This window comes from Heteronotia binoei, chromosome 5 (assembly GCF_032191835.1).
Source record: "Heteronotia binoei isolate CCM8104 ecotype False Entrance Well chromosome 5, APGP_CSIRO_Hbin_v1, whole genome shotgun sequence".
Classification (NCBI taxonomy): Eukaryota; Metazoa; Chordata; class Lepidosauria; order Squamata; family Gekkonidae; genus Heteronotia; species Heteronotia binoei.
This window is the reverse complement of record NC_083227.1, coordinates 115,117,020-115,132,633: the sequence shown is the minus strand read 5'-3', so window position 1 is coordinate 115,132,633 and position 15,614 is coordinate 115,117,020. Positions and strand designations below refer to the sequence as shown.

Genomic DNA, 15,614 nt, shown 5'->3' with positions numbered 1-15,614 from the left:
CCTACTGCTGCCTGCGCAAAGTTATCTGTATCATCAGATTTGGATTCTCTAAAAAGCCACACAAGCAAGACCACTGCTTGCTCCACTCAGCCAGAATAGGAAATGTAGCTGTGCTTTGGTACTGACTTTCAGTTTTGGAAGTAGTTTATTTTATCAAATGTAAATCCTGTCCCTCAGAATGGTAAAAACTGCAAAATCAATACTTTTTACCACACCAGTTCCAACCAAGAATTCCATCTGTGAAGACGTAGTCCCATGTTCTTTCATGAAATGGTAGGATTACATTTAACACAAACTGCATTTTCTGAGCACCAGAATGCGTTGCAAGGTGCTTCTTCCTATTGCTCGAAGTCATTGGTGGTCCATCTTTTCCTGCTGCAGAGAGGTACAAAAAGCTTGGTACTCCTCAGAGTAAAAGCGTTTATATACACTGATCTTCCTCTTTATTTGCTTTGGTGTGTCCTGGTAATAGTTCTTCTCATCACGAGCCATAGCCTGAAAGTTGAAGAGAAGAGTTAATAGCTGAAAGAGTCAAGCAGCAGCTTCAAGAAGGCTCTCCCACACACAGAAGGCAATCATTGTGCTGTGCATCAAAACACAAGGCCAGTCTATTCACAATAGAAACAGGAAGTAAGCAAAGAAAAAGGCATTTTTTTCAAAGGGTACATGCAATCCATTGGAGTTCAGCACAGAAACAAGTGGTTTCATCTGACAGGAAATCAGTCATGCATGAAAAGAGGAAGCCAGTAGAATGCCAATGAGCATGTTCTACTAGGGAGACCTGGAAGTTCTGGAAATAATGCTGACAGCTGCAAGCATTCAAAACAAGGCTCTTAAAATCTTCCACATATTCAATAATACAAGCATCTACCTTGTAGTTTTCACCATGATTCCGGATCATGTGCTGAACGTAGTCAATGAGATCTCTGGAGAGGGTCTCTGATTTCTTCTCTGGCAGGCTGGCCTGATATTCCAACTCTGGGGATGGGAGAGGGGAGACAATACAACAATAAAATGGAAAACTACCTCACACTGCAAATGCCTGTTCCGACAGAAACACTGAGATCTGACTAGGGCACTGGTCTTCAAGTGATCAGCTCTGACCCTCAGGTTAGTCACATTCTGCCCTACTGAGACACACCAGTGGCTCTCTGCTAATTTTTTTCAGGTTGGTTAAAGGATGATTATGGAAAGAAAAAGCTAAATACACACCAGGAATATGACCAGCTACAAAGCAGACGAGACCTTTACTTTTCCTCAGTACTTAGAGAAAAGAATTCAGCAAAGAAACCCCTCCATAACAATACTGCACCCACCAGAATTCTCCCTTTTATATCTGGTCACCCTAAGAGACTTAATAGTAAAACCTTTAAAGGTGAATCCCATTTTGAAACTCTGGTTTAGAGGTAGTTCCTGGCTCTGCAAGTGTGGAAGACTGCTAAACTAGCAAGAACATAGCTATTCAGCCTCTCTCTGACAACTACAGTGCCCACTTTTACAAAAGCAGCAAGTTTGGTATGTTCAACCTCATCTGATAATCCTAACAGCCAAAATTAATGAAAGTGACCTAGAACATTAAGCATCACTGATAACAGTGATGTATGATTTGTGTGTATGGGAAGGCAATCAGGCATTTTAGATTCTATTTTCATACAAAAATAGTTGAAGGCACAGGATGAAATATGCTGCCTGTATGTTAATTACCGTATGTGTTACATGAATGGGAATGGGATTGCATTCCCCTTGAAGGAACAAAAAGTGGTGGTGTCCAGTGTTTCTTTTGGTATATGCAAGACACTTTAAATGAATGATGGTTCTGACTCCTGAAGTATCTATGCTGACTGTTTTAGCTTAAAATCTATCCTGTAATTTTTTGTAGGAATTACAAAGTTAGAGGAAGACAGTTTTTTTCACAGCATGTGCAATTTTTTTTGTGGCAACAAGCAGAGGGAGAGAAACACACATACTTCTTTCTGTTATTTCCTATACACAAGTGTGCTCTGTAAAGTTTGCATTATTCTCTATATTCACAGTAATGGCTCAGTGGCAGAGCATCTGCTTGGCGTGCAGAAGGCCCCATGTTCGACCCCTGACACCACCAGTTAAAGGACCAGACAGGCGATGATGTGAAAGACCTCTGCCTGACTCCTTAGAGAGCCGCTGCCAGCCTGAGTAGACAATACTGACTGAATTATAACTGCCTGTAGACTTGTCCAATTCAAATTAATATTTTATACACGGCTACTAAATAAAAAAATGTTTCTAGTCTCAGTAAAAAAGATGGACGAGAAATGAAATATATAAATACCAACCATTTAATACATATGGCTTCCGCACAATTTTGGTCTTTTTTTCATGTCTATCAATTTCCATTTTCATCACCTGAAGTTGAAAGATAAGTTGGTTAATGTTATTCATGATGTACTTCCATACATTGTTTTGGATGCTCTTTACTTTAAGCTGCACCTGTGGGTAATATTTACCTTGCCTGATGGATTTAGCAAGATTAGTCCATTTTTTATGTTATGCCTATTTGTATCATTTTCTACTTTGCTAATCTTACAGGAGAGTGTGCTTGATCCAATCTGAATTCAACAGTATCACCAATGAGATCACTGGTGATATATATAACAAAAAACAGAATTCCTTAGAATTCAACATCATGTAGGAACCATAATTATAAAACACCATCGCAAATCTTAATGGTAGTCTATCTCCCACTCAGGGCTTTTTTTGTAGTGGAAACTCCTTTGCATATTAGGCCACACATCCCTGACGTAGCCAATTCTCCAAGAGTTTACAGGGCTCTTACAGGGCCTACTGTAAGTTCTTGGAGGATTGGCTACATCAGGGGTGTGTGGCCTAATATGCAAAGGAGTTCCTGCTACAAAAAAAGCCCTGCTTCCACTGAACAACAAAATAGTGCTTCATTTTGATTGGACCAACGACTCACCTGAACAGCCATGGAAAAAACAACCTACTCTATTGTACAGCCCCCAAAATGTTCCTTATTAGTGTGAAGGGGCAGGGGAAGAGAGTTTATGTAACATTTTAAAATCTCGGGGTTTTCGTATTTTCACAGACAAGCAAACCTAATAAGCAGTCCCCTCTTATGGATGGGCCTGTTAACGTGTAGATTGGATTACTGCAATGTGCTCTACCCAGGGCTGCCCTTGAGGAATGTCTGGGCACTATAATTGGGACATAATGCAGCAAGAATGTTGAATGGAACAAGCTATAGGGACCATATCAATCCAGTCTAGTTCCATCTACACCAGCTTCCAATTTGCTTCATTGACTTATAAAACCTTGGTTTGGGACTAGCATACTTCTAAGTACTGTTTATTCCCAAATGAACCCACCTGACCACTACGTTGGGAGCCTTGCTTCAATAGCTAGACAGTGGAGGCTAGATGGTGGGAATCCAAGAAAGGGCCTTCCAAGCTGTGGCACTAAAATTGTGGAATTCCTTTCCCAAGGAGATTTACTCATCCTCTTCTATCACTATCTTCCACCAGTGAGTAAAAACATTTTTGTTTTTGAGGCATTGCCTCACTAAGCCTCCTCCCTATTTATGTTTTTAATGGTAATTTGAGTGTGTATGTACATACATACATGTATAGTGTGTAAAGTAGCTTTTAAACATTTTTTAACTTCACTGCTTTGATGGCTTTAACTGGATTGACAAGCAGGATGTAAACAAGAACATAATAAGATTACATTTTTGCTACTACATCTTTCTCAGGTATATTTATTTACAGTCTAACTGCTGATAGAGATACATTGGTTTTTTTGTCCATGCATAAATGGTGCACTTTTATGGGGTTTTTTGTTTGTTTCATGCAAACTGTCTTGTTGGGACTGCATCCGTTCTTCACAAGCAGATTATCAACTGAAGCAGTAAACATCATATAAGCTTTCACTCAGATTATGCCATTCATTTGGCCCACAAATCACAGATTTATTTGGAGTTCACTTACTGGTTGCATTAACTTTGGAATGGGAACAGCCTTATTTGGGTCAACAGCCAGTCCCATTTCAGTCAGGTTTTGTGATACAGATTTTGTGTGATCCCAGGCATGTCGTACTTGGGAACTAGAAAGAAAGAAAAGCCACATATGTTATTCATTCTTAAAGGGGCTTCCTCTCCCTTCATGAGAACTGTCACACATCTATTGTCACACATTAACCACTCTACTCAATTGCCTAGAGAACTTCAAAGGCATTAACTTTTCAAAGCATGTCAGAATCTTTGCAGCTCTGCAACATTTGATCACACGGAAAGCACATGGTGCAGTGCTAACTGTTGTTTTGAGGTAGCACTTTACTGATAGATTCATCAATAAAATACTGGACAGGGCTACAACCGAAGGGTGGGTCATTTCCCCTAATGGTAGTTAAGTTAAATACTGAAATTGCTGGATGCATTCTTCAATAATTCCAAGAATCTCACAGAAACCCATTATGGAAGTTATGGCTATCAAAAAAAAAAAAGCCAGCCTCCAACGCCAGGTAGTTGTTAAGAGCGTTCCTGTCAAATACAACACAGCATACTACATCACATCGTGCAAAAATATACAAAAATATGTTACTATTTTCAGGCCTAATTACAGTGCTTGGATTAAACTGAGACAAAGGTAGAACCAGAGCTGCTTCTGGCACTATCTCAATATAGTCCATATCTTTATCATACTGATGTAAAAAAAAATCTCAGTGTGGTTCAAATATCTTTCCTGCTAGTGTAAAGGGAAAACCTCCTGTCTAATTCGTCCCCTGAAAAGATTGTACAACTAAAACTCGAATCTTTCCATCATTTTGTGTTAAACCCCAACTGGCTCTGTGTCTTCTTACCACTGTATACGAGGCTTCGCTCGCTTACGAAAAGCCCTGTTCAGCTTCTTGCGGTTCACATTGTAGTTGTACTTTTTCCGCCTGTTCTTTTTCTTGGCTTTCGGCATCACGACAATAAGACCAAACAGACGACACACGCGGTTCCGTAATGTAGATTCCTTTACCAGCACAGTAAGACCGATTACCGCTGTAGCTGATAGGAAATGTAGTTCTGCTTTCCCATAAGTATAGTAACATTCTCCGAACAAAACCCTCGAAAGGACTACATCTCCCAGAAAGAAATAGCTGCTTATATGTGACCGTTTCCATATCCGGGTCACAAACGCTATTAACCTCCAGGTTAGAGGTTGGCGTGTACGGTGGCTGGAGAACGTCAGTGTAGTGAGAGCGAAGCCCTTTCCCCCGCCCTTGCTGTGGCCTTAGGTGTAGGGTCTCCAATGGCGCAGAGTGCTCCGCCACCCTTTGATCCCAGCCATCCGCCGGTCATCGAAGGCTTTACGCCCAGCGCTTTCCAGCGCCGCGAGGAGACATTTAAAGAAAAATTCCTACGGAAGACCCGCGAGAACCCGCTTGTGCCCATAGGTAAGAGGGAGGCTCAGGACAGAGGTGAAGGCACTGCTCACGAGATGAGCTGCACACGGAACCTTTGCGGGAGAGGCATAATACGGGGGGGGGGGGGGGGCGGGAATCAGGAGCCTGCTCTTTTCTTAAGGCTCCTCTTTCTAATAGGCCATAATTCAAAAGAGAAAGCTTTTCTTTTAATATAAAAAAATGCAGCAATGAACAAGACTTCACCTGTTGAATTTCTAGCTGTCATGAAGTTGTTATAGCATTACTGTCCCGCCCGTGTTTCTTGGGATTGGAGGCGGTATGCATGATCCTATCTTCCTGCATTTTTCCTCACAACGATCCTGTAAGATAAGTTACTGAAGGAGAAGAGTAGGTTTTTTATGGGATGTACTAATACGAATGATAGGATGATCCATAGGAAACAATAGCAGAGCCTGGATGGTCCATAGGGTATAATGGGACAGAAGATTGTCCATTGACTTGCATGGGCTTCATTGAAAAACACTGAAGTATAGAAACGGCTGCAACAAAAAACCTGAATGGATAATCTTCTCTCCCATTATATCCTATGGACCATTCAGGCTCTGCTATAGTTTCCTATGGACAATCGTCTGCCAACCTCCAGGACTGAATTGACAGGGGAAAATGTACTTTGCCAACCTCCAGGACTGGATTGACAGGTGAAAATGTACTTTGCCAACATCCAGCACTAGATTGACAGGGGGAAATGTACTTTCCCAAACTCCAGGACTGGATTGACGGGGGTGGGGAGTACTCTGCCAACCACCAGGGCTGGATTGACAGGTGAAAATGTACTTTGCCAACCTCCAGCACTGGATTGGCAGGGGGAAATGTACTTTCCCAACCTCCAGGATAGGATTGACGGGGGAAAAGTACCTTGCCAACCTCTAGGATTGAATTGACAGGCAAAAAGGTACTTTGCCAACCTCCAGGACTGGATTGATAGACGAAAAGGTACTTTGCCAACCTCCAGGACTGGATTGACAGGGGAAAAGTTGCTTTGTCAACTTCGAGGACTATATTGACAGAGGGAAATGTACCTTGCCAACCTCCAGGACTGGATTGACAGGGGAAAAGGTACTCTGTCAACCTCCAGGACTGGAATGACAGGGGAAAGGGGAGGGTGACAGTCTCTAGGGCCAGATTGTCAAGGGAGTGGGGAGATTGACAGTTTCTAGGACTAGATTGACAGGGGAAAAGGGAGTTTGACTGCCTCTAGCACTAGATTGACAGAGGAAAGGGCAGATTGACAGCCTCTAGGACTAGATTGATGGGGGGAAAGTGAGTTTGGCTGCCTCTAGGGCCAAATTGACAGGGGAAAAGGGAGATTGACAGCCTCTAGCACTAGATTGACAGGGGAAAGGGCAGATTGACAGCCTCTAGGACTAGATTGATGGGGGGAAAGTGAGTTTGGCTGCCTCTAGGGCCAGATTGACAGGGGAAAAGGGAGATTGACAGCCTCTAGCACTAGATTGACAGGGGAAAGGGCAGATTGACAGCCTCTAGGACTAGATTGATGGGGGGAAAGTGAGTTTGGCTGCCTCTAGGGCCAGATTGACAGGCAAGAGGGGAGATTGACAGCCTCTAGGGCCAGATTTACAGGGGGAAAAGGAGATTGGCAGCCTCTAGGGCCAGATTGACAGGAGAAAGGGGAGAATGACAGCCTCTATTTTGGGGCAGATTGACAGGGGAAAGCGGAGATGGACAGTCTCTAAGGCCAGATTGACAGGGGAAAGGGGAGATGGGCAGCCTGTAGGGCCAGATTGTCAGGGGGAAAGGGAGATTGACAGCCTCTTGCACTAGACAGCCTCTTGCACTAATTGACAGCCTCTTGCACTAATTATAGCATTGGAAAAAGTCCAGAAAAGGGCAACTAGAATGATTAAAGGTTTGGAACACTTTGCCTGTGAAGAAAGTTAAAATGCTTTGGGCTCTTTTGCTTGGAGAAACATCGACTGCGGGCTGACGTGATAGAGGTTTACAAGATTATGCATGGGATGGAGAATGTAGAGAAAGAAGTACTTTTCTCCCTTTCTCACAATACAAGAACTTGTGGGCATTCAATGAAATTTCTGAGCAGTAGGGTTAGAATGGATAAAAGGAAGTACTTCTTTATCCAAAGGGTGATTAACATGTGGAATTCACTGCCACAGGACGTGACAGCAGCTACAAGCATAGCCAGCTTCAAGAGGGGATTGGATAAAAATATGGAGCAGAGGTCCATCAGTGGCTATTAGCCACAGCATTTTTTTGGAACTGCCTGGGGCAGTGATGCTCCGTATTCTTAGTGCTTGTGGGGGGTGCAAAGTGGAAGGGCTTCTAGTCCCACTTGTAGACCTCCTAATGGCACTTGGGTTTGTTTGTTTTTTGGCCACTGTGTGACACAGTGTGTTGGACTGGATGGGCCATTGGCCTGATCCAACATGGCTTCTCTTATGCTTTAGACTGACAGGCAAAAGGGGAGTTTGACAGCCTCTAGGTCAAGATTGACAGGGGAAAGGGCAGATTGACAGCCTCCAGGGCCAGGTTGTCTGGGGAAAGGGAGATTGACAGCCTCTAGGACTAGAGTGTCAGGGGGAAAGGGAGATTGGCAGCCTCTAGGGCCAGATTGTCAGGGGGAAAGGGAGATTGACAGCCCCTAGGACTAGATTGTCCGGGGGAAAGGGAGATTGACAGCGTCCAGGACTAGATTGTTGAGAGGAAAGGGCAGATTGACAACCTCTAAAACTAGATTGTCAGGGGAGATGTTGGATCCCCAGCTGTAGGAATGTCACACGACTCAGGGTTGAGGTTCATCGCACCAGTCTCTCTCTGTCTTGCCTGACAATGGTTCCTTTTATTTTTCATTGGTCGTTTTATTTTATACACTTATTATTATTATTATTTTATTATTAATTTTATTTATATCCCGCCCTCCCCGCCTAGGCAGGCTCAGGGCGGCTAACAACATTCAATAAAACATGTTATAAATACAGTAATTAAAATACATTAGGTGAATTAAACATATAGACACATTAAAATTATAAAACAGCATAATTTTTTTTTAAAACAACACTAATCCAACACTTGTCTTTACACAATCATTTACTAGCGGTATGCAGAGTAAGGAGACAGATGTTTACCTTCGCTTTTTACCCCAAATGTGTATTCCAGGAAGGAGGTGAAAGGGCAGAACATTCCAAGGCCCTCAGCATTCTTGCATAGGGGCAAAGCACACAGAAGGCCTGCCTTCTAAGTCTATGGATGAATTCAGGACAAGGTTGGTTTGCCAACCGTTGACCCTTCCTTCATCCCACTCTTTTCTGTTTTTTAAGACTGCCTTCTGAGTCTACAGATGAAGTCAAATCAAGGTTGGTGTGCCAGACCGTTGACATTTCCTTCATCTTCTGTTTTTTATGGGGTATCAAAAACATTCCGACCCCTCACCATCACTCTCTGGAATCGATTGTATTAAAGGGGTGTATTGTTCCAATTGCTAACTAATACATATGCATTATTGGCTTGCAAAGTATATTCGTCTCTTGACGGTTTACATATTCTTGTAAACAAGACACATATTCAGCCTGAGATAATAATGCCATATCAGAAGAATCACAGGTAGAGTCTAAGGGGACAGTTTCTCTGCTAATGCGTGAGGCAGAGGATTCCATAAGCCAGGATTTTTGAGGCAACACCACAGCAAGGCGACTTAAACAACATACAGAAAGAGATATATTAGCAGGAATATAACTAAAAGTTCAATGGCCACAAGAGAAAAACCAACCAGGTGGTAAGGGAATATGGCCATAATTACAGGTTACATTAATTGTTGCATTACATTTCCACAAGGGGGCAACTGTTTGCAGGCAACCATGCAATGGCTTATGGTGGGAGCAATTTACCATCTGCACAAGTAAGATTTTCATGGTTAGCCACATAAGGGGTATATAAAGTTAAGGCATCCACTGGAAGCTTATAGGTGGGAATGCCAGTTGGGTAAAGTTGCATAAGAGATCTGGGATTCATTTAAACATTTACCAAGAGCTGTATCAGTTCCTGAAGCCTTGCTAATAACATATGTAAACCAGTGTGTTGTGTCAGACAAAAATGTGAAACGTTGTTTATGTTAGCTAAGCGTTCCCAAATATTAAACTGAAGACAATCTCCAAAACTAATCGCCTTGACAGGAGACAAAATACATAAACACAAACAACAAAGAACAATCACGGAGTTCATTGTGAGCTGTAAAAACAGCAGCCACCAAGTTCTCTGGAGATGGCTCTTGCCCAGCTTCTTCCGTTTGTTGAGCTTGATTAGTTAGACGCTTCACATCCCCCCATGTGACATCACGAGCTGTCTGGGTGTGTGGGCGTTGCACCATCTCCCGGGTGAGGCTGAGATTGAAGTTGGGAATCGGATTTAGGAGACCCTGATGCCACGCCATGAGCAGGACGAACACACTTAGCCGGCACCCACAAAGGACCTGTAAGAGAGAACACAGCAGCATGCCTGCGGCCCCAGGTAATAAGGGAAACTGGACCACGCCAAGTTAATAAGACCAAATTCAATTGTTCCTGAACCTGCATTTGGATAGGAACCTTTTAATTCACTCCTTTTAATTGTTTTTGAAGAGTGGGTTTCAATGTATGATTAGCATGTTCCACAATAGCTTGACCTGTGGAATTATATGGAATGCCATGCTAGATTTGAATGTTCCATTGAAAATGTTCCATTTTCTCCTGTCATTCCAGTCCTGGAGATTGGCAAAGTAGATTTTCCCCTGTCAATCCAGTCCTGCAGGTTGGCAAGGTACATGTTCCTCAGTCGATGCAGTCCTGGAGGTTGGCAAGGTACATTTTCCCCTGTCAATCCAGTCCTGGAGGTTGGCAAGGTACATTTCCTCCTTTCAATCCAATCCTGGAGGTTGGCAAGGTACTTTCCCCCTGTCAATCCAGTCCTGGAGGTTGGCAAAGTACATTTTCCCCTTTCACTCCGGTCCTGGAGGTTGGCAAGGTACCTTTTCCCCAATCAATCCAGTCCTGGCAAGGTACATTTTCCCCTGTCAATCCAGTCCTGGAGGTTGGCAAGGTACATTTTCCCCTGTTAATCCAGTCCTGGAGGTTGGCAAGGTACATTTTCTCCTGTCAATCCAGTCCTGGAGGTTGGCAGACAATTGTCCATAGGAAACAATAGCAGAGCCTGGATGGAAGCCTGGATGGTTCATGAGATATAATGGGAGAGTAGTTTATCCATTCCAGGTTTTTGTTGCAGACGTTTCTGTGCTTCAATGTATTTCAGTGAAGCCCATGTAAGTCAATGGACAATCTCTCTTATATCCTGCGGACCATCCAGGCTCTGCTATTGTTTCCTATGGACCATCCTGTGATTCGTTTTAGTACATCCGTTTTTTATACTCTACTTTTCTCTACCTTTAGGAGTCTCAAAGTTGCTTATAATCACATTCCATTTCTCTCCCCACAACACACAAGCATAAATGACCTAAGGCCACCCAGAGTGATCCATTGCTTGAGTGTTAAGGGCACAGAGCCTTAGTGGAAGTAAAAAAGTGGGCGCAGTTCTAGCAGACATGGCAAGATTTATTGTTGCTGTTCTTAGAGGAATTGTAGTGCAACAACTGTATTGTAGGTATGTTTGTTAACTGCCTTTAGAACAATCAGTGAAGAGTAGAGATTATTAATATTTTAAATATATGAGTATTTTTACTTTGCTTTTATCCCCTGATGTGATCCTAGGTGATTTACAAAAATATAATAAACAGAAAAACATTGGGGTCATTGTGCTTCTGACTGATCTTCAACTTCTGTAACAGGAGGTAGAAGTTCATTCTAAATCTTATGCAGTTAGCATTGATGTCCCCAAGATTCTTCTCCCTTGCTAAATAAGTAGATTTTGTAGTTGTTACAAGAAAACCACTGCCAAAGTGATTTCATGATGGTGTCATGTGTGAGCAAGAACTGAGGTCAATGTGGCTTGTCCCCTGGTCATGCAATTCTCAGGGACAGAAACAATAGCATTGCAAAGCTAAGTGACTGCAGTAACCACAAGTAACTTCAGAGATGAAGGATTGGCCTGCTATTAGTAGATATTACTCTCCTGTTTCTGTTTAGAATTTAACTAAAGGAAATTGAAACTGTAGGCTGACCCTGATGTTCTAGAACGGGGGTTCTAGAACATGCAGCCTGTGGGCCAGATCAAGCCCCCAGAGGGGTCCTGTTCAGGCCTGTGAGCAAATGGCTGTTGTCTGTTTCCTTCTCCCTCCCTAGGGCTGCCAATCCCGGGGGGGGGGGGGGCAGGGGATCCCCCAGTTTGGAGGCCCTCCCCCCACTTCAGGGTCATCAGAAAGGGAATGTCTGCTGGGCACTCTATGATTCCCTATGAAGACTGATTCCCATAGGGTATAAATGGAAAATTGATCCATGGGTATCTGGGGCTCTGGGGGGGGGGGTGCTGTTTTTTGAGGTAGATGCTCCAAATTTTCAGCATAGCATCTGGTGCCTCCCCCCCAACCCCCCCCCCCAAAGTTTCAAAAAGTTTGGACTGGGGGGGTCCAATTCTATGAGCCCCAAAAGAAGATGCCCCTATCTTTCATTATTCCAAATGGAGGGAAGGCATTTAAAAGGAGCATGGTCCCTTTAAATGCGATGGCCAGAACTCCCTTCGGAGTTCAATTGTGTTTGTCACACCCTTGCTCCTGGCACCACCCCCAAAGTCCCCAGATATTTCTTGAGTTGGACTTGGCAACTCTATCCCTTGGTGAAGGGCCAATGAACAGGACATAGGGACCATGGCCAATGATGTTGCCTCCCAGCAAGTTATATTCAGGCATTTATCTTTATCTTGAAACCAGGTCTTCATGCTCGTCCATGAATCAACTACAGTATATAGCCAAGGGGGAACTGAGACTGAAAAAGCATCCTTGAACATAAGCTTTTCTGTTCACAAGACCAGAGACAGGAAATCACATTTTCTTTTCTGTTCACTGACTGCTTTTTCTTGTCCTTCCCTTTAGGCTGCCTTGGCACAGCAGGAGCTTTGACCTATGGACTCATCTGTTTCAAGAGAGGCAAAAGCCACCAGTCCCAGATTATGATGCGAGCACGTATTCTAGCCCAAGGCTTCACCATTGCTGCCCTAATGGTGGGGGTGGTTGTTACAGCAATGAAATCACAGAAGTGAACCTACTGCCAGTATACAGTAATGTCCTACTCTACTGCATAAAAATGGGTCTTTCTACCGTGGAGAAGGGCACTTGTCAAAGCTCGGAGAATGATGTTTCAGTGATATTTTTAGAATGACCATCAGGTGCCAGTGTGTTCTAAGCATTTCCTAAATAATATTGAATACATGCAAATTATTCAACCTTGTCACCAGTGTATGAATTTTTTTCCCAGTCTATTGATACAGCCTTGTTCTAAGATCATCTTTGTAACAAGGCCAGAATCTTAAGTCCTTGATATTAGTAAAGCTTATCAGAAGTGTCTTTACTGCCTTCTGGGCAGTGGGAATACTTACGTTTTACGTAGGGAGCAGGAACAGGGAGTAGCCGGTAATAAAATTTGATTAGTAGGTAACGGCTCCTCTGATTATGGTTGCTCTTTAAAACTCATATTTATGTCCAGTAGGGTAGAGATGAAAAGGCAATGTGATCTATAAAACCATGTTCCCATTTTAACTTGAACTACAACCAAAGTTTGCTTATTGTTCTCTTTGCCAGCTATCAGTCTGTACATATTCTGCCCTGGGCACATGGTGTTTTTAATTATTATTTTATGAGGAACTTGTGCCAGCTGCTATCCATTCCAAGAGTATTCAGGCCGCTGGCTTGGGAGGAAAGGCAGGGAAAAGAAGATAAAACATATGCCTCGAGAAAACAGTAACATGGCTTGAGCTTGCATATGGTTTATGTGCAGTGGTCCGTGATTGATATGGGGTGCTGCAATGGAAGTGTGAAAAGGACATATCAAAATGGATGTGCGGCTTAGAGTGCGGGGTGTAAGTGAAGACACATGGAATGGAGTGATGGAAAAAGTTTATTTTCAAAGTGCTGTTTAATATACAACCATTCTGTGTATAAAGTACAGTTATGGCTGTTCATAGGCAGAGTTGGAATTGTTCTTCAGCGTATCAAGTAGTAATTGCTGTGTTATGAAGGAAGCCAAGTTGCATCCTCACCATCCTCTTGGAAGTTTACTGTATTCACTATCCATATATCATTGTATTATTGTAGGGTTAGGGGTATGTTTGTTGTTGTTAAGAGAAACCTTATTTACTACCCAGTTGTAGGATTTTAGAACAAATCTTTGCTATTATCTGTGTCCAACAACGAAGTGTGAGATTGAGAAAATATGTGTGGGAGGAAAGGTTTGATCTACATAGCATTTCCCCATCCTTTCTATTGACACATACTTTGCTAGTCAATAAGAAAAAGCAAACACCATCAAGAGTAGTTTAGAGTGGCACCCCATACACCCAAGATGTTGCATCACTCTCAGCAATGGAAACTAATACTGTGTTAGGAGGACCCTACTTTTTTGTGTACAGATTCAATTATAACCCCAGACATGTAACAACTATGGAAAAATCTGGGAAGACATCAGTCTGAAGTGAATAAATGAACTAAAAGTGGTAAAAGTTTTCAACAACCCCTCTGTTAAAGCCCATTACTGTGCACTAGTTTAGCTTTCATTCTACCAAGCTGTCACCCAGAATAGAAGTAACAAGACTGTTTGGCACATCTGAACCTGACTTAAAGAAGGGTTGGATTTAATTGAGCTTGGCTTCCATTTCAGCTGTTTCATCTGCTCTGGATTTTTGTTGTTCTGTTGAACACTGCAAATTCTGTTGAACACTACAGTCTGTGCCAAGAGGACTGGCACTTTGCATATTTATTCAGAAGTCAGTTCCACTAAATCCATTGGTTCCTACAGCACAATTGTTCACTCATCTGCTTAGAAATTCAAGTTTAATGGGACTTATTCTTCAGGGCTGCATAGTAGTATAGCCTGAGTTGTATGTTAAATTATTCAACAGCTGCATTGCAACCTGCAGGGTTTAAGAAATCATTAACTAAGCTGAACTTTATAAGGCCAGAGTGGAGATGTAAGAAGAATAGCACTGTGTGCCTTGTCATGTCAGAGAGATAAGTAACCTGCATATGATTGGAGTACTTGTAGCCAAGTGGCATGCACTTGTCTGCTTGTTTTACCTTTTTTCCTCTTAAGGAGTGGGTTGTCTGTTTTACAGCTTGGGAGTTAGTTCATTGCAGTGTTCTACAGCCAGTGTTAACTAGGGAGAACTAGTTGGTAATTTTTAAATATTCAGTCTTACTTGTTATATCACCTTAACCGGGTTTTAAGGGCTCCAGACGTTTCAGAAGACTGGCCTCCTAAACATAATAGAGAACTTCTTATATGCCAGCCTAACCAATAAAATTTCAACTGGTTCCTATTTTTTCATCTACTCTTTTTGTAAGAAATGCTTAGCACCTTACAGCACAAGATGTAAAATACAGTATTTGTTTATGCACAAGTCCAGGTTATGCTGAGCATCTGTCATCAGTAAAAACTTCCAAGCTTTACTGACAGTCAATGCAAAAGACATCCCCCCTTCGGTGGGAGAAAAGGCAGAAGAGGAGGCATTCTCAAGAACACTAAACGTAGGTAAGTTATATCCAGTTTGCAGTGAGTTCCTTAGCTAAGGCACAGAACAATCCTTTCTAATGAATTGCTTGCCAGACATAATTTATCCTGAGATGAATAGGTATATGTATGCAGACAGGAAGTAAGCAACTTTTTATGGACTGGTAAGACATAGTTGAGCAACCTTTTATTTCACATAGGGTGACTAGAGCGTGCTAAAGGATATTCCTCTACTCTTCCAGAGTGTTTCAAAATTTAAAGTGACAGTTCAAATCTGAGACACACATTTTTTTAAGCTTCTTTCTTTTGTAAGTTTTGCTCAGGATGCACTCACATGCACACCTTATCTGACCACAGACTTGTGTGAATAAAATGCCTAGAATCAGGGTGCACGTGTCTTTATAGCGGGTATTCCAAGTGCTCATTCTGAAGAAGGGATTCAGACTGGCCGTATTTCTAGCAGCAATGTTTGCTAGGCCCAGAGCCCAAGACGTGTTAATTGCCCCCTGCACTTCCCAAATTACAACATAGAAA

General features: G+C 42.6%; 2 protein-coding genes across 2 annotated transcripts; one reads left to right on the top strand and one right to left on the bottom strand.

Moving 5' to 3' along the window:
• Positions 1-126: 126 nt before the first annotated feature.
• NOP16 (NOP16 nucleolar protein) lies at positions 127-5,352 on the bottom strand. The gene is made up of 5 exons (XM_060240210.1): positions 4,852-5,352; positions 3,981-4,095; positions 2,313-2,382; positions 872-978; positions 127-495 (listed from the first exon to the last, which is right to left on the bottom strand). Exons 1-5 carry the CDS (start codon positions 4,956-4,958, stop codon positions 352-354), a joined length of 543 nt encoding a protein of 180 aa, XP_060096193.1. The 5' UTR covers positions 4,959-5,352; the 3' UTR covers positions 127-351.
• On the top strand, positions 5,145-12,806 carry HIGD2A (HIG1 hypoxia inducible domain family member 2A). The gene is made up of 2 exons (XM_060240212.1): positions 5,145-5,433; positions 12,452-12,806. Exons 1-2 carry the CDS (start codon positions 5,289-5,291, stop codon positions 12,616-12,618), a joined length of 312 nt encoding a protein of 103 aa, XP_060096195.1. The 5' UTR covers positions 5,145-5,288; the 3' UTR covers positions 12,619-12,806.
• The last annotated feature ends 2,808 nt before the right edge of the window (positions 12,807-15,614 follow it).

Excerpts from the sequence above, each read along its gene's own strand:
- NOP16 (XM_060240210.1), bottom strand. The coding sequence starts at position 4,958 with ATGCCGAAAGCCAAGAAAAAGAACAGGCGGAAAAAGTACAACTACAAT. Across the intron at positions 4,096-4,851 it reads GCGAAGCCTCGTATACAGTG|TTCCCAAGTACGACATGCCT; the intron begins GTAAGAAGACAC and ends CTTTCTTTCTAG. Across the intron at positions 2,383-3,980 it reads TTCCAAAGTTAATGCAACCA|GTGATGAAAATGGAAATTGA; the intron begins GTAAGTGAACTC and ends TTTCAACTTCAG.
- HIGD2A (XM_060240212.1), top strand. The coding sequence starts at position 5,289 with ATGGCGCAGAGTGCTCCGCCACCCTTTGATCCCAGCCATCCGCCGGTC. Across the intron at positions 5,434-12,451 it reads GAACCCGCTTGTGCCCATAG|GCTGCCTTGGCACAGCAGGA; the intron begins GTAAGAGGGAGG and ends CCTTCCCTTTAG.